We start from the raw sequence: 21,871 nt of genomic DNA, 5'->3' as shown, positions 1-21,871 counted from the left end.
TTGATATGCCGTTTATTTATGTAAGTGATGGGTCCATTAATGGAGGTTATTCACACACACACACATATATATATCCACTTTCATACAATTAACATATAAAGTACACCCAACATTTTCTGAAATTTTTATATCAAAAAACATCTACTAAAGTACTACATTACCCGGCCAGACGTACAGCAATATGAACTGATATTCTTCTCATTTTTACTACAATGCTCGAAAGAAAAAAAAACAAAAAAAAAAAAACTACTTTTAGCCACTAACAGATTCTATAAAATGAAAGTAAATCTATAAACTGAACTAACTTGACGTGATATATTAGATTGTAAAACTATTTTTTTTATAAAATAAATCTAACATATCACATAAAGCTATATATGATAGTTTATATATTTCCTTTTGTAAGATCTCTTTAAAGCCGTAACACTTCTAAAAAAATATTATTTCTATATCTTTTAGCATTGCTTGTTTCACACACAGACACACATAACATATATATATATATATATATGTATATATAAAATATGTATAAGGGTATATATTTCAGTTGACTCTTTTACAATCCAATCTAATCTCTCCATTGTTGCCAGTGAGGGGCCTTATATTTCCCATGTTGATCATGGACTGACCAAAGCTGTCAAAGAAGTCACTCTGACTATTAGCAAAACGATTGACAATGCCAACTGTATCAGCCCCACTTGTTGAGAACAACTCTTGATCTGTCTGGAGAAGCCCTTGGTTGTTCTGAAGGTTTGTGAAGTAGTCATTATCAAAGCCATCTGGAGAGGAGCGGTCAAGATTGGTTAGTGTATTGTCATTCGACCCACCTTGAGGACATGTTTGCCGAAGCGTTTCCAGGTATGTTGTGTCCAGGCTAGGGTCCGGGTTCCCACTGCTATTGAAGTCATAAAGGCGGTGGCTGAATGTCGCACATCGTGCCCTTCCAAATGTGTGTGCGCCTGCAAAATTATGAGAATGCTGATTAAAAAGATGATGAAAAATATTCACAGTATAAACGTATAAGGTTGTATATATATGTAGTTTCGTTTTAGTTACCAGATAAAGCAACAAGATCAGTAGAATCAAGTCCGACATTATTAAACTTTTGAGTAATCTGTTGAAGAGTTTCGAGAGCATTTGGAAGGGCATCAATAACTCCTGCTCGGTTGGCGGTCCTGCTATCTCTTCTTCCCAATTGAACTTGCCATGTGCGGCCTCCAGCCTACAACACTAAATACTATTATTCACTGGTGTTGGGGGGTGGGTAATTAAGGAAATACAATATTAATTAATTTCAAGATCATCGCGTACGTACGTGGTTTATTAGTATTGCTTAGAAAAAGGTTATAATTAATTAATGATGATGGTGCTTGCTAGAAATGCATGCATGCTCATGTCTTTTGGGATTTTTTTGTATTAATTTTTATATATATCTGTCTTGAGACAGCGTTTATATATAGTTCGAATATTTCTTCAACGACGTTAATATTATATATAGATTGTGACATCAAATTAAATTAATGTATGAGCACATCATGCATCCCGTACTACTGGCTTTCAAATGAATTATGAAAATATAGTATATGTGTTGTATTATTCATCCATTACTTATAATTAGTTTTGTCCAAACATTGTATGGCCAACATGTCATGCATGCATGCATGTATGTTGCATGTTTGCGTCCAGTCGGTTGACCTGTTTGAGTTTTGAAACATTTTGCGGCCAATAAGATTTTATTGATAATCATTATATATAAGTACTAAAAACTGAGCTTAGAAACAAAAAAGCACTAGAAACTGATTATTAAGAGTTCAGAGTACTTATAATAGTAACACGTACGTTTTTGGAGACGAATCAAATATATTTATTTTTCTACCAAAAAGGAATTCTCTCTCTCTCTCTCTCTCTCTCTCTCTCTCTCTCTCTCTATATATATATATATATATATATTATGAATTAATTGAGAACTAGTCATGAATAATTACGTACCAAAGAAACCGATATCTGAGAAGAAATGGCTAAAATATCTGCGCAGGAAACTACACCAGGGCAAACATTCTCTAAGGCTGTTTTGATTTCATCAACGACGCTAAATCCATCAACTGAGCCAGCATTAGGCCCTGCATCTTTCTCGCTCTCTATGCCATCTGCGTTATCCAGCAATATGGAGCCATCGCAACCCTACGTATAACGTACACCCAACATATACAGCTAATTAATTAATAGTCATCAGATCATCATCTTTCTGATATATATTGTACTTAAAGAAGATAAAAAAAAATCATTAAGAAAATTATTCTCTAGCTAGCTATTTCTGTCAAAATTATATATATGCAGGTTGACATGCATGCAGTGCTCGAGAGTTTTTGAACTCATGCTCATGGTGACCATCAAAGCCATTCATACAGGGAAAAGAGAAATGCTAACTTACATCAACAAAGCAGTCGTGGAAATGAAGGCGGATGAGTTTGGCACCAATTCTGACATCGTTTTGGGCAGCTCGCTCCACCACACCACGAACAACACTTGACACATTCGAACAAGTGCTATCGTAAAAGGTAGTACTCAGCTGAGCATTTGAACTCAGAAACATGATTAACAAACTGGCAAAAAGAATTGCCATTTCAACTAAAGACGAAGACATGATACTTCTTTTTTGTTTTCGATCTGCAGATCAGAAATAGATCGAACCCCTGTACTGACTGTTTGTTCAAAACTTTGAGTACTTGCTGTGAAATGGGATGATCGATCGATGGATTTGGTCGTAGTTATAATACTGTGACCCTAGCTTTGTAAAGGGGTCAGAGTACTACTGAGTCGTACGTAGTAAATGAGTCGGTGAGTCGTACGTAAGGCACCGCCTAATAAAACCGAGTCTTCTTTCTGCTCATTAAAGAAGGGACTTGAAAAGTCATCCTTCATGCTCTTGATTAAATGTGAATGAAAATATTCAGATTATGTGCGCTGCAAGATTGATCTTCTTTGACTTCTTATTTATTTATTTTTGGATAATAGTCTTTAAGGATTGAATGGATCTTCTATGAACGTAGAAATCTCAGAGAGACAATTATTTATTTATCGATAATATATAAATCCAATATATATATATGTGTGTGTGTGTGTGTGTGTGTGTGTAGAGCTAGTTCCGGCCATTAAAAGTTGGGGATCAAAAAGCCTCCGATCAGCCAACTGTTAAGACCCATGCACGTACGGGCCGTACAAAACTTGGTTCACCAATTTTGTTGTTGTGTTTTTTACGTATTGTGAGTAATGTGTGTGTATAGAATCGATCACATGATATATGGTGGTCACAACGGGCTTCAACGAATTCATAGATATAGGTCAAAGATTTGAGTAGGGTATTAATTAATGAGAACTGCATGCTAAAGATATAAAGAGATTATACAAAATAAATTCTAAAACTGATGTGATTTCATGAAATTCATTATATGCACTTTAATATAATAAAAGTAATTTTACTATCTGACATACCATATCGAGTTACATCAGTTTGTAAATTTACTTTTATATAATCTATTTGTGATTAAAATATTTTCCTTAATTAATATATGTTGAGTAGTACTGCCACAAGTTAAATTTCAACCAAGTCGAAGGATACTAAACTAGCTTAAAATATTGTCAAAGTGCGATCGATGAAGATCATGGATTATTCTCTTCAAATGTGGGAATTGTACATGCAAGTAATCAACACAATAATTCTCATAATATACATACACATATACATATATTAGAAGATAAATATTGCGTATATATATATATATATATAATAATCCTCATAAACGTCTAGTCGATATTCACGACGATTCTTTCAAATATCTTAATTTCGGTGTCCCCACTACGTCCCAATTCTGGAACGATTAGACTTGGCCAACTTTGTACACGGAAGTACTCTTGGTTGTCACACGACATAAGTTGAGAAAAGTAGTTACTCAAGTGTGTATGTATTTATATCGATCATTTAAGTCTCCCCCCCCCCCCCCCCACCCCCTTAATATTTTCTAAATTTGTACGTAGACTTTTCTACAAATATTGTATATGAATTATATATATAATTAATTAATGCATTTGCTTGAATATTAATTTGTATCGGACCATCATCATCAAGCTGTCAAGAGTACTATACCGTCGAAGTTTCAATTTTACCTAATATATATTGTGGAAGCTGGGGACACAGGGGCCCCAGCTCTTGATTGATCAATAATCGGGAAGATTTTTCATCTATGGTCTTGATAGTCAGCAGTACTACTTATCGCTTAAATAGTTATTTATTTAATTAATTAATTATACTAGGAATCTAGATTTTGATCTAGCTTTACAGTAATTAGGTTATACTTCATTAAATATAAATCAAGCTAGCAAGCACGCATTGGTTCTGCATCGGTTTGGTTGTTTTTTTATTTTTTTATTTTTTTATTTTTTATTTATTTATTTTTTTATTTTATGTATGCACGCAAGCTTTCGATAACAGTACAGTAATTACTTAATTGCCTCATCAGCTAGCTAGCTTATTTCTTGATCAGGAAGATCAATATATATATATATATATATTATATTGACTATTCATTTCTTGTCAACGCAATGAGCCATATATATATATATATATATAGAAACTTGTGGCTCTCTAGAAAATGGTTCTATCTGAAAAAGGCCGGTTTTTCATATTTAATTATTTGTTGTTGAAACCAGATTTTTATCCGGGCGTAGAATTAGGTCATGCACGATGATGGAAAAGTCGTATGATCAGTACCAACTACGTGGAAAAATAATGGAAAATGGATTTTTATCCGGGCGTAGAAGGTCATGCACGATGATGAAAAAGTCGTATGCATTGTCAGTACATACTACGTGGAAAAATGATGGAAAATGATGGAAGTGTCGTTTGATGAAAACTAGATCTGCATGAGGCTTTTATGTGGTTCTGTGTTATGGCCCATATATGAGTTGTTAATCCACTGTGAAACGTCATATACATGATATAACAATTGAACTTAATTTCGTGTCTTTGTTTTCCCTCTATATTAGATCAGCATTGGCATATATTGGCTTAGCCAAATGGTGCAAGTGAAGTATGCCTAACATCACTTGAGTCTGCAATAGATAAGGCATTATATATGGGATTTGGATCAATATTAGGCAGTATGCCTAATATCCCCGGAGGTCATATTTGGTTGGTACTATTCTAGCGCCCCATACCCACATCAGGGTCAGGTTTGTGCTATCCCCGATAGCCAAACTGGATAGAAACAAATTGTCATGCAAGAGGGTTTCTAGATGTAACATCAATAGGGCTGTAAATGAACCAGTCTATTCGACAGTCCCTAGGTATTCGCCCGGTTATATTTAAATCGAACTCGACTTGTGAAAAAAAAAAAAAACTAGATCGTGAAAGCAGATACTAGTTTGATTAGTATATGACACATACCCAACTAAATTCAACTTGATTCGACTAAGGCTTATTAAAGCCCGCTTGTTTATGCCCGAGTCAACTCGATTAAAACTCATCCTTATATTGATATATATATATATATATATACACATGCACCTATATATGTATATATAAATATATGTACTAGCTAATAATATAAGTATAACACTTTTATAATTAAATATATAATACGTAACCTAATTATTTATGCCTATATATTGAATATACTTCATAGCTATATATTATAATTTGTACAATAAGTATTCGATAAGATTTAATAATTACATATACTAATATGTGGGAATCATATATGAAATAGATATATGATATCATATTATGTGTATGTATTAATAAAATATGTAGGCATATAATATATTGCTATTATAGATAAATATCAACTAGCTACATATTAATTATTTATAAATGTTTAAAATGATATAATTCAATAGAGTTTGTACTTATTAGTTGTACAAATTCAATATTAGATTTTTTATTTATCTAATTTATTAACTATTAAATCTTATTCAAAAAAATAAACAAACTAAACAACTCGAGCCGAGCTCAAGCTCCGCTCGACTTGAGCTTGATTTTGGGATGAATTAGCTCAAGTTGAGAGTTTAGCATACTAAGTCGAGCTTAGACAAAGGTTAAATAAAAATCTCAAACTTGAGCTAGAGGTTGAGCTTGAGTTTTTTGACTTGGGCCGAGCTTGGTAAGCCAAAAACTGGCTCACCTCGGCTCCATTACAACCCTAAACATCATATCATTTATAATATTGAACATATACAAATATAGTCGTATACAAAATTTCAAATTTCAAGTTGACTCTTTTTATATAGTTGAGAACATAGTGCCAAAAAGGCTTATGTCTACACTAGTTATAATAAAAAAATGTTTTAATTTCTTGTTCTTAGATAATGAAATAATGCAGAAAAAGTGACCGAGGTTGTTTTCATAACAAAGTATTTTCACAAAGTCAACCGCATTCAATTCTATCATAGGAATATTACTTCTTTGAACTTTTCAACTTCTCTGCTTTCTTCACAACAGTGTTAAGAAAAATCGATCTTCACCTAAACATAATTATTACAACCTATAAATAATACAATTAAGAGTTTTGTTATATACAAGCAAATTACGCACTAATCTGCGTACTAAAATACATTCATTTATATTCAAAATTTAAATTAGCATTGTTTTTAATAAAGTCTACTTTTTGACTAATCACAATAGATTGATGCATATATTAATATGCATTTGTGTTTGCAACTAGATTTTTCCTACAATTAAACAGCTTGTACAACTAAAATAAATGATACAACTAAATGACTCCACGGCAATAATCCCATGGTTCCAATTCTTCTAACCTGTCTACTACTAAACTCCAAACCAGCAAAATAACTCCTAGAACGTCTTTGCCTATAAGAGACATTCACACCTAAGTTCTCTATATAGTTTCAGAAAACCACAAATATCCATTTGTAACTCAGTCTCCCCGTCCATAATTAACTCACGAAAACAACCCCCATTAAACAACCATAACCACTCATGGAACACCATACACCAACCCTATCAAACAACTACTAAAATTCCCATCGCTAGCTCAACCAAACTATCAGCTTCATAATGGCCTAACTGTGTAAATCCACAACTGTCACTAAGTATTCAATTATCTGAAATCTCTCCCAATAGTGCCAATCCACACATGCTTAGATTTTTGGAGAATATCAGCATTATATGAAAATCCCCAACATTTGATCAAACCAAACATCAACTCAACACTAGTAAAGTTCAGAGATTTACCTGTATATATATATATATATATATATATAATTATGTCAATGAAAATCGATCTTACTTGATCGACATATGTGTAAACTAAAGACAAGGTTTAGGTGGAATGTATAAGCTGCTAGCTAGGACCACGCATGAACCACATTACAGATTTCATTTAATAGGTTTAAGCTAAGGAATGATAGAGAGGTCCATTTCTTTTAATTGTCTTTTTTACGTCCTAGTATCACTTTGGCTTTCAGAAAGGTATGCATCCATGTAGTAGATAATTGTTGTTGTAAGTTTTGTATGCTTTTGAAAGCATGATGCATCAACAACCTTTGTACTTGGGATGCTATTCTTTCCAAGGAAGTATTTGCCTGTTGGCATCCTTCCTTCAATTAATTGCTCACGCTTCGTGTTGCAAACTAGCTTCCCCAAATCTAAGAAATTATATTGGGTTTGGAAAACTAGTTGCAGAGATTATGAGTGCAATTCATGTCTTTGGTGTTGAGATTGTAATATTTGATGATGAGCACACTTTCAGTTGGGTTAGATTCCTGACTTTGTGGTTATTGTGTTAATAGCTATGCTTCCTATTTACATATTCTCTTTTGAACTCGATATTTTATTTTGTCACTCTGGTTAATTTTCCTACAATTCCTAGTTTGCTCGAACTTGTTTTCAACAATTATTTATTTATTTTTATTTTGGTTCTACTACTCTAAACTTTCCATGCCATAGGGACTCTTGCTAGCCTTAAATTATGATGTACATAAGCTACTAGAGTGTTCTGTTTGCATGAATCTAATGAACCCTCCAATATACCAGGTATTTTTTTTTCTTAGATTCCCAACTTAGAACTTGAACAATGTCAAAAGGACTTCAATTTCATTACAGCTCTTAGCGTTCAGTCTTTGCAAATTAACTTGCTAGATGTGTTTCTTTGTCATGATAATATCATACATAATCCATCGTCGACATAACCCCCCCCCCCCCCCCCCCCCCCCAAAAAAAAACACATTTTTTGTTTTATTTTTCAATTAACAGTCATCTCTAATTCATATCTCCCACACACAAACACATCATTCTCAAAGACTCCAAAACCCGAAAACATAAATTCATCTACTTCCACTTAAAACATAAATTTATCCATAAGACCATCAATATGAAAATTCCAGAAACACAAATCTACATTTCCACAATCTCTAGTTACCAAAAATCATAACATTCACTTAATTACATAAATCTGATCAATAGTCCATAACAAATTGAAAACCCATCTACCTAATAAAACTTCTCTAATCATTAATAGTACCCTTAGGTACCCAATTTCCTATCTTTAGCTAGTTTTGCTCACAATTACTATTCTTGCTCACAAACATCTCTATTGAGTCCCACATTGTTCAAGTAAGATTTTTGTATGGCCTTGAAGTTCTATATAAGGTTGGTTTAGGAGGCCAATGCAGTGCACACTCTTATTCACAAGTCTAACACTCTTGTGAAAATTGATAACATAATTTTTATGTTATTAGTTTTTATAAATTATTGTTATATATATATATATATATATATTTTTTTTTAATTTATAATTTTGATTATATAATAATTTGGATTTAAAAAAATATTTTTGGCAAAAATAACTTTTACATCTAATGGGACATCAGTACCCTTGAAGTGGGCGGGGCTGGGGTGGATGTGATGTTCACCCCCGCCCACTTCAAGGGTACTGATGTCCCATTAATGGAGTCCCTAAAGGTTTCTTTCATTCCTCAAGAGGCCTAAGACATGGAGACCCCCTTTCTTCCTTACTATTTATTTTTGGCACTAAAGTTCTTTCTAGATTAATTGCTAGAGAAGAATCCGGGCCTTATTAATGGCATTAACATCAATAGGACTGGTCCTACTCTCACACACTTGCTCTTTGCTGATAACTTGATCATTTTTGGCAAAGCAACTACTCAAAAGGCCCAAACATTCCAAAACTATCTTGAAAAATATTCAAATTGGTCTAGACAGAATGTACATTATGGTAAATCTTCCATTCAATTCAATCATAACATTCTACCTTAAGAAAAAAGAAACATAAAGGAGCTTTTAAGATTCAAATATGCTTCTTCCAGAATTAATTATATATCTAGGAATTCCCCTTTCTTTTACTACTTCAAAGAAGATCTACTTTGATGAGATTTAGGAAACAATTGTTAAAAACTAGCAGGGTGGAAAGCAAAACTCATTTCTCAAGCGGGTAGAACCACTTTAATTAGATCTGTTGCAAGTGCTATTCCATCTTACATCATGTCAACCATTTGGATCCCAAATTCTATTTCAAAACACATGGACAGATTATTCATCAAATTTTGGTGAAATTTCACACAAAAATCTTGGAAATCAATTTGCCAACAAAAATCTATGGAAGGTCTTGGATTAAGGTTGACCTTAAACTTTAATAAAGCTCTTCTTTGCAAGTTAAGTTGGCAAATGATAAATGGGAGCAATTCCATTTGGAAGGCAATCCTTGAGCACAAGTATCGAAAAAATTCCTCATTCCTTGAAATCTCACCAAAAGTCTTAGACTCCTAGTTTTGGAAAGGGATCTTAAAACAAAGGGATTTGCTGAAAAGTAGTGTTTACCACCAAATAAACAATGGCACCAACACTAGAGTCTGGAGAGACCATTGGATACCAACTCAAAATACCTTTCTTCCCATCCCTTAGTCTTAATCCATTCACAAAGATCCATGTTTACTTGTAGATAAATTTACCCTAGAGGACCCCAGAAGATGGAACACTCCTCTACTTCAAGCTCTCTTTCATCAAAACATAGTGAATGAAATATAAAAAATCCTACTAGCCCAAAACAACTTCCATTCGAGAGGGGATAAGGTGATCTAGACTCCAAATGCTTCAGGGATCTTCTCAATGAAGTTTGCACATGCAGCAATCACTTTGAATTCTAACCAACACCAATCTTCAATAGCTCCTACAATGTGGAAAAAAGTTTGGAAAATCAAGATTTAGGATAGATTAAAACTGCTCATTTGGAAAATCCTAAACAATATCCTTCCCACAAAGCCCCTACTAAAAAATTGCATTCCTATGAATGACAATCAATTAAACTACCCTATATATGATTCTGAGGAAGAAACCCTCACCCACTGATTCCTAAACTGCGCCTTCTTTAGAGTACTATGGAGACAATCCTCCTAACCCAAAGACATCTCTTGTTTTGCTTCCAGTGGGATTACAAACTGGATAAAGTGCTTACTTACACCCTCAAATTCCCTAAGCATACCCTCTCTAGAAGAACATCAGTTTCAAATCTTTGCCGTACTAGCCATGGATAAGATATGGTTTCTAAGAAATGAACTTTTGCATGAGTACTGCTTTAATCCTACATTGGATATATTTGTTGATGGGTCCTAAAGAGTTTTAAAGAACATTGTAATGCTTAGGGCAATAAACAACTTAACAACCTTAAGAATTGGAGGGCTATATCAAAAGGCCATTATTTGCTAACATTTGATGTAGCAATGAAAAACACAGGAAGTACTACTGCAGCAGTTTGCAAGTCATAGGATGACTCTGTGGTAATAACTAGCTTCATAAAGAGTCAGAGCTCAAACCAGAGAGAAGCCACTGCTTTGTACATAGGTGTCAAGGAAGCAAAGCCTTAGCTTACTAGGAAAATTACAATCGGTAGAGACTCCAAGTGGTTATAAATGCAATTGAGGAACCAGAGAGATCTGGTGACTGGATAATTGAACCTATAATTATCAGAGACAAAAGAACACTCTTACAATCTTTAGAAAGTTGGAGTATTCAAAAAATAATTCGAGACCACAATCGATGTGCGCATTCCATTACTCAATGGGTGGCTTCCAATTATATATATGGAAGCATATCCCTCATTTCTATCCCTACTTGTGTGTTAGACTTTCATAGTGGAAAAGATCCACCTTAAATAGTATGTAACTAACTTAGTTGAATTGCTACCATTCCCTTTTTATGCAAGATCTTGAATTAAAAAATCAAAAATAAAAAAGTACTACTTGATCAGTATTGTTCATTCTTTGCCAAAGAGATTTTCTCACCACTTTTGACAGCACTCAATATATGGGTGTAACAGGCCGGGGCAGGCTAATCCAATAACCAAAGTTTTATAAGGGAACCTCACTATGGTAGGGAACATTAATATGCCATTTATTTATGTAAGCGATGGGTCCATTAATGGAGGTTCCTTTACATATTCACTTTCATACAATTAACATATAAAGCACACCCAACATTAATTTCTGAAATTTTTATATCCAAAAACATCTAAAGTACAGTAGCTGGCCATACAACAATATGAACTTATGAGAAACAAACAAAATCTGCGAGCATATTTTTATATAAATTAAAAATAAATCTATAAATTGACATAAATTGATGTGGTACGTTCGATTATAAAATTACTTTTCTTATAAAATAAATCTAATATATTATATAAAACTATATATATATGACAGTTTGTGAGTTAATTTATTTTAGTGGGATCTCTTTATGCCAGTAGCGCTATTATTTGATATATCTTTAATTTGGCATGGCTTGTTTCACACACACATGTATGTATGTATATTTCACTAGTTGACTCTTTTACAATCCAACCTAATCTCTCCATCGTTCCCGGTAAGGGGCCTTATATTTCCCATGTTGATCATGGACTGAACAAAGCTGTCAAAGAAGTCACTCTGACTATCAGCAAAACGTTCGACAATATCAGCCGTATCATCCTCACTTTTTAGCTCTTGATCGGTCTGGAGAAGCCCTTGGTTGTTCTGAAGGTTTGTGAAGTAGTCATTATCAAAGCCATCTGGAGAGGAGCGGTCAAGATTGGTTAGTGTATTGTCATTCGACCCACCTTGAGGACATGTTTGCCGAAGCGTTTCCAGGTATGTTGTGTCCAGGCTAGGGTCCGGGTTCCCGCTGCCATTGAAGTCATAAAGGCGGTGGCTGAATGCCGCACATCGTGCCCTTCCAAATGTGTGTGCGCCTGCAAAATGAGAATGCTTATTAAAAAGATGATGAAAAATGTTCACGGTATATACGTAGGTTGTATATATGTACGTAGTTTCGTTTTAGTTACCAGATAAAGCAACAAGATCAGTAGAGTCAAGGCCGACATTATTAAACTTTTCAGTAATCTGTTGAAGGGTTTCGAGGGCATTTGGAAGGGCACCTGTAACTCCTGCGCGGTTCGCGGTCCTGCTATCTCTTCTTCCCAATTGAACTTGCCATGTGGGGCCTCCAGCCTGCAACTCGTACTAAATACTATTATTCACTGGTGTTGGCCGGGGACGTAATTAAGGAAATACAATATAAATTCATTTCTAGATCGCGTGCGTATACGTTGGTTCTTTTGTTTGCCTCATTATTGTTTAGAAAAAGGTTATAGTTAATTAATCATGATGATGGTGCTAGCTAGCTAGAAATATTGCATGCATGACAATTACAGTGATCGATCAGTACTACTGATCATATCGAAATAATTTTATATTTATTTTTAATATTGTATCTACCATCTGCATGCATGCATGCTATCTTTTGGGATTTTTTTTTTTTTGGTAATTCTATATTTTTATCGAGTCAGCTTATAGTACTTCGATCGCATATAATTTCTATGATTGTTTAAGTTAATTTAGGCATAGTTAGCCCCAGAAAATTAAAAGATCATATGAATTAAGTAAAAGAAATGCTAACAAAGATATTACTAATTACCAGAAAATAAGTTGACTAATATCATACGTTATTTTATATTTAAACACACACACACACACACATATATATATATATATTATATAGCAGCTTGTGACATCAAATTAAATTAATGGATGAGCACATCATATATATATGCAAGCCGGCCGTGATTACGTTCAAATGATTATGAAAATATAATATGTGTTGTATTATATATCTATTATGTGGTGTTTATGCACTTTACGACTCTAAATATAATTTCTCTAACTTACTTCTATGTAAATTTTGTCTAAACATCGTGTGGTCAACAAATTAATTAATCAACTGCCATGCATGCATGTGTGTCATGTCCAGTCGATCGGTTGACCTGTTTGAGTTTTGAAACTGCATTTTGTGGCCAATAAGATTTTATTGATAAATCATAATTAGAAACTGATCATGAAAAGGTCGTAGACATGACTGATCATGATAGAAATTAATTTGTTTATTAAGAGTTCAGAGTTAGAATAGTACTATCACGTTTTTGGAGACTGAATTAAATGCATATATTTTTCTACCAAAAAAGGGTTCTTTATATATATATATATAATGAATTAATTGAGAACTAGTCATGAATAATTACGTACCAAAGAAACCGATATCTGAGAAGAAATGGCTAAAATATCTGCGCAGGAAACTACACCAGGGCAAACATTCTCTAAGGCTGTTTTGATTTCATCAACGACTTCAAATCCATCAACTGAGCCATTATTGGGCGCTGCACTTTTCTCGCTCTCTATGCCATCTGCGTCATCTAGCAATAAGGAGCCATCGCAACCCTACGTATAACGTACACCCAACATATACAGCTAATTAATTAATAGTCATCAGATCATCATCATCATCTTTCTGATGTATATTGTATTTAAAGAAGATAAAAAGAATCATTAAGAAAAATCTGATCTATTTCTGTCAAAATTATATATAAGCAGGCTGACATGCAGTACTTCTCGAGAGTTTTTGAACTCATGATCATGGGGATCAAAGCCATTAATTATTACATGGAAAAAGGGAAATGATCATCACTTACATCAACAAAGCAGTCGTGGAAATGAAGGCGGATGAGTTTGGCACCAATTCGGACATCATTTTGTGCAGCTCGCTCCACCACACCACGAACAACACTCGACACATTCGAACAAGTGCTATCGTAAAAGGTAGCACTCAGCTGAGCATTTGACCTCGGAAACATGAACATGATTAACAAACTGGCAAAAAGAATTGCCATTTTAACTAAAGACGAAGACATGATACTAATTCCTAGCCTTTTTGTTTTCGATCTGCAGAGAAAACGAACCCCCTTTACTGATTGTGTATTCAAAACTTTAAGATTACTTGCTGTGAAATGGGATGATCGATCGATGGATTTATAAAGGGATTAGAGTACTACTGAGTCGTGCGTAGTAGTTGAGTGTGAGAGGTACGGCACCGCCTAATTATAACCGAGTCTTTCTTTACCCTCATTAAGGAAACGAGTTGAAAAGTCATCCTTCATTCTCTCAATTAAATGTGAATGAAAACATTCAGATTGTGTGGGCTGCAAGAATCTTCTTTTTTTTCTTATTTATATATTTTTGAAAAATAGACTTTAAAAAATACTAATTGTACATAAAAAAATTAAATTATAAAAAAATGTACTTTTCCACATATTACCTAGTGATATACAGAAAATTATAAAATTTAAAATTTAAATTTTAAAAGAAACTGATAAAATGAATTTTGTAAATGAAATTATAAATACATACATGTAACACTATTTATATGTAGTCTTTTAAGGATTAAGTGGATCTTCTATGAACGTTAAAAAGAGACAACTATTTATTTTTTTATCATTTATAAATTATACAATATATAGCTATATAACTATATACAGTAAAAGTAGTACTTGGTCAACGAGCCTCCGATCAGCCGACTGTTAAGACCCATGCCATGCACGGGTACAAAACTTGTTAATTTAGAAATTTCTATGCACGGGTACAAAACGGATGCTGTTATAGCTAGCTAGACAATACGTGCATATTATGCATGTGTCCTCCACGTCGGTTTGTAAGAACATACGAGAGTTCTTTCAAAATATCACATATATAAATGTGGGTACGTATACGACTGGTGCCACATGATCAAACTTAATTGTATTGAGGCGATCAGACTTATAAATAGCTAGCGTGTATTTTTTTTGTTTTTGTTTTTTGGTGGTGTTTTCTACGTACTGTACGTGTGTACGTACATGTGTGTGTATATATAGCATCACATTATGGTCTTCACACGTTCAAGGTTTGACGAGTTCGTGTAGGTCAGATCAGATTTGAGTAGCGTACTATATGCTGAGTACTAGAGCCACAAGCTGTTAAATTTCAACCAAGTCGAAGGGTAAATTAACTAGCTTAAAATATTGTCAAACTAGTGCCATGAAGATCATGGAATGTTCACTTCGAATGTGGCGGGAATTGTACGTTCCAATAATTAAGGGAATAATCCTCATATATGTGTTGTGTGTGTGTAAGTCGATCGCGATTCTTTCAAAAAATGTCTTAAATTCGGTGTACCCATGCACTACGATCACCCAATTCTAGAACGATTAGACTTGGCCATCTTTGTACACGGAAGTAGTCCTGTTTGCCACACGACATAATTTTCATGCATGCAAGAAAAGACGATACATGATCAATTATTCTATGAGCTAGCCTTGCATGCATGCATATCATGTCAACAATTGCATGCATATGAATAATATATATATATATATATATAATGCTTTTGCTTGAGTATTTGTATCGGGCGGCCATGATCATCAAGTCAACATTACTGTAGTCTGTATTGTACGAGCGCGTCGACGTTTCAATTTTACCTAATTGTGGAAGCTGGCCAGGGATCAAAGAGCTAGGGGGCCCAGCTGATCATGACGATTAACCAATTCATGAGAAAACTCTTCGTCTATGGTTTTGATAGGCCGTACTTGTCGCTTAAAAAATAACCACTGATATATACTAGGAACCTAGATTTTCTTTACAGTAATTAAGTTGTAATTCAAATATATATATATAAATCGATCTAGCGCCTAGCACTTGTTCTGTAACGTTTTGGTTGTGTTTTTATTTGCAAGCATGCAAGCTTTCGATAACAGTACAGTCTGTTGAAATTACACTTAAGAAAATAGTTGCAGGAAGAAAGATTCACCAGATGAACGTGCCATGTACAAATAGGAGAATATAATTCTGTTATACTGAGCTGTAAATATAATTGTTTTATTTATTCTTTTGTATCTATAAATAGCAGTAGGTACTCGTACATGATAGTGCAATAGACAGGCAACTATAATTTTTCCTCTCCGGCCAATAACAGCTAGCATTCTGTTACTTGGTCTCCTACCTTGCACCCACACCACTTAGCTACTTCATCTTCCTCTACCTTGCGTCTATACCATTCTTAATATGGTATCAGAGCAATGAGTCAACATCGAATTCAATATGCAATCCAATCCTGAGACCAACCCCCATCATCCCACTAGCCCATTCTTCATTCAACCTGGTGAAGGAGCATCCTCTCCACTGGTTCTCAACCTATTAACAACAGAGAATTATGTGACCTGGGCAAGGACAATGCGTCGAGCCCTCAACATAAAAAACAAGTTTGGATCTATTGATGGTAAAATTCTCAAACCAACCAACGTTTCTGACCCTCTTTTTGCTCCATGGGAGCGTTGCAACGACATGATCATAACATGGATACAATACTCTGTTAGGTCAGAATATAGATCGAGCATTGCATATGCCGAAACTGCTGCCAATACTGTTTGGAATGACCTCTGTGAGAGATTTTTCTATCCAAAATGCTCTTCGCATTTTCCAACTTACAAAGTCCATATCCTCCTTAACCCAAGACACAAATTCCGTCAGTCAATACTACAATAAACCAAAAAGCTTATGGGGCGAGCTTGAAATTTATGAGCCCATGCCTCTATGCACTTGTGGCTCAGTCAAAATATTGCTAGAATACACCTATCGCAGCAAGTTGATGCAGTTTCTTATGGGACTTGACAATTCTTATGACTCTATTCGTGCACAAATTCTACTCCATGATCCATTTCCAGCTCTACATCGAGTTCTCTCCTTGGTTCAACAAGAAGAACGGTGCCAACAACTTCATTTTGTGTCTACACCTCTTGCAATGGTCACATGGGGACCAGATAATTGCCACCAAGTGAACTCTTGCAAAGATCGTTTGTTTTGCTCCCACCGCAACATACCTGGCCACTCTTTGGAGCTTTGCTTCAAAGCAAATCTGCACCTACCTATGTGCTCCCACTGTCACATACCTGGCCACACTAAAGAAAAATGCTATAAACTCAATGGCTTCCCTCTCGGCCACAAGCATAGCCTTAAGTTTACAACATTTGCTAACCAATCTTCTCTTGCGCAGGAAGAAATCAATCATGATTCATCTATTACTTAGGAGCAGTACAATCAACTCATTGCCTTGCTCAATCCATCTCACATTGACGCCACCACTCCTATTGCCAACAATGTGCACACTAGCTCCTCCCCTGTGTCTGGTATTTCATTTTCTAATTTTGCACACACATGATAATGCCTAAAATGCCACAACCTCATGGCTGATTATCAACACAAGTGCTAACGATCACATGATTTGTAGCCCCAATTTTTTTACACACAACGTCACCTCAGTTTCTAATATGATCAAACTCCCTAATAGATCCACCACCGAAGCCACACACATTGGTGATATTCATCTCTCTAACCAATTGATTCTTCAAAATGTGTTATGTGTCGCTGAATTTTCTTTTAATCTCATTTCCGCAAAATCTTTGACAAATAACTTCAATTGTTGTCTAATTTTCTTTTCACATTCATGTTCCAAGACCTTTCATCTTGGATGACGACTGGAGTGGGGAGGGTGCGTGATGGCTTGTATATCTTCAACTTGCAAGATCCAACTCGATTACTTTGCAATCCTTTTGTCATACTTTATTTCCTTCAATTTCTGTTAACAATGTTTCAGTCTCCAAGTTTGATCCATTTACATTATGGAATTATAGTCTTGGACATAGTTCCATGACTCAACATATATTGCATAATATTAACAAAGCCAGTTTCAAACTCTTGGCTACCTCCAAAATTTCTTGTGATATCTGCCCTCTTACCAAACAACACAAACTCCCTTTCCCTCAGTCAGAATCCAAAGTTAACCACCCATTCGACATTATTTTTGTCGATATTTTCCCTCTCCAATAACAACATTCTGTTACTTCGTCTCCTACCTTGCACCCACACCACTCAGCTACTTCATCTTCCTCTACCTTGCGTCTATACCATTCTTAATACAGTCACTTAATTACCTCATCTTTTTTCTTGAGAAAGATCTATATATATATATTGTCGACTCATTTCTTGCCAAAAACATGAACCATAAATATATAGATCAAACTTGGCTCTCTGGAAAATGGTTCTCTCTAAAAAGGCCGCATTAGATTTTACCCAGGTTCATTGATGATCAAATCGCATGTAGAAGGTCATGATCATGGAAGTGTCTTATGATCACAACTATGACAAAATGAGGGAAACTATTATGGAAAAGTAGATCACAAAATAAAAAAATTTCGGCACCTGTTATGGTACTCTACATCCACTCAAAAAATGAAGTGTAATAAATATATAGTTATTATCTCTAGAGCTATGCTTCCTATTTAAAATTTCTCTTCCTAAACTAATGTATTTTATCATGTCAATATATAGTGGCTCTTCCTACAATTCCTAGTTTGCTCGAACTTGTTTTCATCAATTATTTATTTGTTTTTATTTTGGTTCTACTATTCTCAACTTTCTATGCCATAGGCCGAGACTCAAGCTGCCAATGGAACTTTGAAGTTTCAACCATAATTGTAGATGGTTCTGTGTATTTCAGCTTTGATTTTCAATAAATTCAAGATTTCTGATGCATTGACCTTGTACTATCTTACAATGTAATTTCATACAAGTATAATATATTTTCTTTAGTTTTGAATTATGGGCCGGACAAAAGCTGATGCTCGGAAACATCTAACTAAGGCGGCCTTGGATATCTAGTAAACTTTGGTGCAATGTAAGAGCATTTGCTAACCGGTAATATAAGTACTTTAAGTGATCATATGTCGTCTCAAATTCCATGGATTGTGACCGTCACTACAAAAAAACCGTGACTTTTCGGCATTTGAAAAAAACCAACAATGGTTAAAATAAATGCCACTAATTGTCTAATGGCATTTATTTATTGGTGCAACCAAACACCAGTAATGGGTAGTCACTATTTACGGGTTCCAAATTTTTTCCGAACGCTGGGACTTGAAAAACCCATTATCAGCATTTTTGTACAAACTAATGACATTTATTTAAATGCTGCCACTAGTATATATGTTGTCATCACATTGAATAAATTAACAGTGTTTATCTAAATAATAGATCATTCCAATAGTGCAAGTAGGTTCTTACCTTGAATTTCTCATCTCCAATAAATGACTTCAAGATCTAGACAAAGGAGAAAAGGATGGCCATATCAAGTTAAAGAAATAAGGAATATGCAAAAGATAATAGAGATATATTGGAGATATACCCTTGTAAGATTCAAATCAATAACCTCATGCCATTGAGATTTCTTCATCCTCATTGGGTGTTAACCTGTGCATGCATGAAGTTGTTTACTAGGTTTTGCAATTCGATTAATTCTTTTCATATTTTATCGAACTCCTATTTGGATATAACATCTTCTAGCTTAGAAGTTGTTATCAAATACTGACAAGTTTGACTTGTAGGGTTTGAGCCAAACCCCAAACCGTGTACACATCCAGGCCATTCTGGGCTCATAACTTCATAATAAACATCATTTGATGTCCAAGCCATAGTTCATCTAAACCCGGTTTCCATGGGGTCTGTGTCTCGTGTCAAATTTCCTACATCTCGATTTTTAAGAAATAATAAAAATAAACATACTTCATCTTATAAATCTATTTTTTTTAAATAAAGTAATAAATTTGACAATAAGCATACCACTTTCTTCCTTGTCTTATCATTGAAGTGGGTGCCATTCTTTTTCGTATGAGTTGTGACAAACAACTGGGCTTGACTTGGCAAGACTGCCATTGATTTTTGTTGTGTGTAATATATGAGCTAAAACATATCTTGAAGGAAAGGGGCTGCCAGCTAGATGGGTGAGATATTCAATTTTACACCTGCGAATTAGGAACTAACACATATGAATTGCAAAAAACTAAACAATAGGCTGGCATGCAGGGAATCATTTTATATTTTATTTTTCTAGAAGGGATACATCCCACCCGATCTCTTTCCCCTCTCTCTCTCTCTCTCTCTCTCTCTCTCTCTCTCTCTCTCTCTCTCTCTCTCTCTCTCTCTCTCTCAAAAATCTATTAATATTGCACCTCTAAAAATTTACAGCAGAGAACAAAAATTAATAACTGAACCAAGAATCTACAATTTTTTGAAAAATCTATCATTCACGTACAATTTTTTTAAAATTAATAACAGAAAATTTACAACAAAAAATCTAATATTGCACCTCCAGATTTCATCCTCTGCAGCATCCTTATATGATTAAAACAATGTTTAAATGAATTCATATACAATTTCGTAACTTCTCTAGACAAACACATTTCAATTCCCAGTCCAATAATATTCGAACTGGGTTAATCTAAATGACCCTTTCTATTTGTTTCCGATTTCTTCATTTTTCAGTGAAAGGATGTGCCCCCTTCTCTTCATATATCTCTTTGTTGGTGGCTAGTTGTTTTTTCACTCATTGTTTGCAAATTACTCTTCATTTGCTCCCATTTCAAGCATCAAACTTACTATCCTACTTCAACTTCATGATCATTGGGACATGTTTGAGATCAAGTCAAAATAACAACCACAACCTAGCTAAATACGTAGAATAAACAAATAAGCAACTTACAATGCTAAAATTGATTGGGTTCTAGATCGAGTTGAGGGAAGGAGATGAGAGGAGCAAGGAAAGAGGAGATGAGAGCTGGGTTGTGAAGAGGAGAGAGGAGATGAGAGAATTGACAAAGGGAAGAGGAGATGGGAAAAGGGAAGAGATGAGATGAAGGGAGAAACAAAAATTCACTCAACTCACTCACACCATAACATACATTATAAGTCTCATATGTGTTAAAATTCTATTAGCCGGTGTAAAAGGAAAAAAAAAAACACCTGACTTGTTTGAAGCATTTCTCATATTGAAAACAAAGAACTAACAAATATTCAATAATAAATAGATATTAATTAAATAAGGGTAGTGCTACTATGCATCCTTAATTTGTCCATTTGGTGTGCCCCTAGTGCAAATTGCAATTTTCTTTTTCCTTTTATTTTTTCAAGCATTTTTAAAACATGTTTAAACATTTTTTTAAAAAAAAATACCAATATACTAATAGTTACTTCCTTAATCAGAAAGCAAAATTTATTTTTTTAACCAATATACTAATAGTTACTTCCTTAATCAGAAAGCAAAATTAAAAAAAAAAAAATAAATTCAAATGCATGAGAGGTCAAAATAAGGGGCATACTAGCATTATTCATTAAATAAATACCGCATCATGGGCATATCTTGCATAATTTTTTGATCTTCTATTGTGAACAACTACCTGCTACTTATGACACTTCTTGCCTCTATTACATTTTGACTACAACATCACAAAAATTATAAGAATTATGATTGCAATAACTAGTTGGTTGACGTTTCAAATCTCTAATAGAAATACGTTAATGTTACCATATATTTTAGATCAAACCAAAGATTGGCCAAATCTGTTAGTTGTGATAAGTCTACCATATTGAGACTTGCCTTTACCACAACTTGTGCTGC

At 34.4% G+C, this 21,871-nt stretch overlaps 2 protein-coding genes across 3 annotated transcripts; both read right to left on the bottom strand.

Moving 5' to 3' along the window:
• Window positions 1-296: 296 nt before the first annotated feature.
• Window positions 297-2,737, bottom strand: LOC122292525 (peroxidase A2-like). Its single transcript, XM_043100926.1, has 4 exons — window positions 2,432-2,737; window positions 1,990-2,181; window positions 1,057-1,222; window positions 297-959 (listed from the first exon to the last, which is right to left on the bottom strand). Exons 1-4 carry the CDS (start codon window positions 2,642-2,644, stop codon window positions 544-546), a joined length of 987 nt encoding a protein of 328 aa, XP_042956860.1. The 5' UTR covers window positions 2,645-2,737; the 3' UTR covers window positions 297-543.
• An 8,999-nt stretch (window positions 2,738-11,736) lies between these two features.
• On the bottom strand, window positions 11,737-14,375 carry LOC122292570 (peroxidase A2-like). Of its 2 annotated transcripts, none has more exons than XM_043100983.1 (4): window positions 14,028-14,375; window positions 13,585-13,776; window positions 12,441-12,513; window positions 11,737-12,254 (listed from the first exon to the last, which is right to left on the bottom strand). In XM_043100983.1, exons 1-4 carry the CDS (start codon window positions 14,244-14,246, stop codon window positions 11,845-11,847), a joined length of 894 nt encoding a protein of 297 aa, XP_042956917.1. In that variant the 5' UTR covers window positions 14,247-14,375; the 3' UTR covers window positions 11,737-11,844. The 2 variants fall into 2 exon arrangements, with proteins under 2 accessions (XP_042956917.1, XP_042956916.1); XM_043100982.1 differs by having other exon boundaries at window positions 12,348-12,513; window positions 14,028-14,372.
• Window positions 14,376-21,871: the final 7,496 nt, after the last annotated feature.

Source organism: Carya illinoinensis, chromosome 13 (genome assembly GCF_018687715.1).
Source record: "Carya illinoinensis cultivar Pawnee chromosome 13, C.illinoinensisPawnee_v1, whole genome shotgun sequence".
NCBI classification, from domain to species: Eukaryota; Viridiplantae; Streptophyta; class Magnoliopsida; order Fagales; family Juglandaceae; genus Carya; species Carya illinoinensis.
The sequence above is the reverse complement of the archived record's forward strand: the minus strand, read 5'-3'. Positions and strand labels throughout refer to the sequence as shown.

Coding starts and splice junctions, on each gene's coding strand:
- LOC122292525 (XM_043100926.1), bottom strand. CDS start 2,644: ATGTCTTCGTCTTTAGTTGAAATGGCAATTCTTTTTGCCAGTTTGTTA. Junction 2,182..2,431: donor TCCACGACTGCTTTGTTGAT/GTAAGTTAGCAT, acceptor CGTTATACGTAG/GGTTGCGATGGCTCCATATT. Junction 1,223..1,989: donor CTCAGATATCGGTTTCTTTG/GTACGTAATTAT, acceptor TTAGTGTTGTAG/GCTGGAGGCCGCACATGGCA.
- LOC122292570 (XM_043100982.1), bottom strand. CDS start 14,246: ATGTCTTCGTCTTTAGTTAAAATGGCAATTCTTTTTGCCAGTTTGTTA. Junction 12,514..13,584: donor CTCAGATATCGGTTTCTTTG/GTACGTAATTAT, acceptor TACGAGTTGCAG/GCTGGAGGCCCCACATGGCA. Junction 12,255..12,347: donor TGATCTTGTTGCTTTATCTG/GTAACTAAAACG, acceptor CTCATTTTGCAG/GCGCACACACATTTGGAAGG.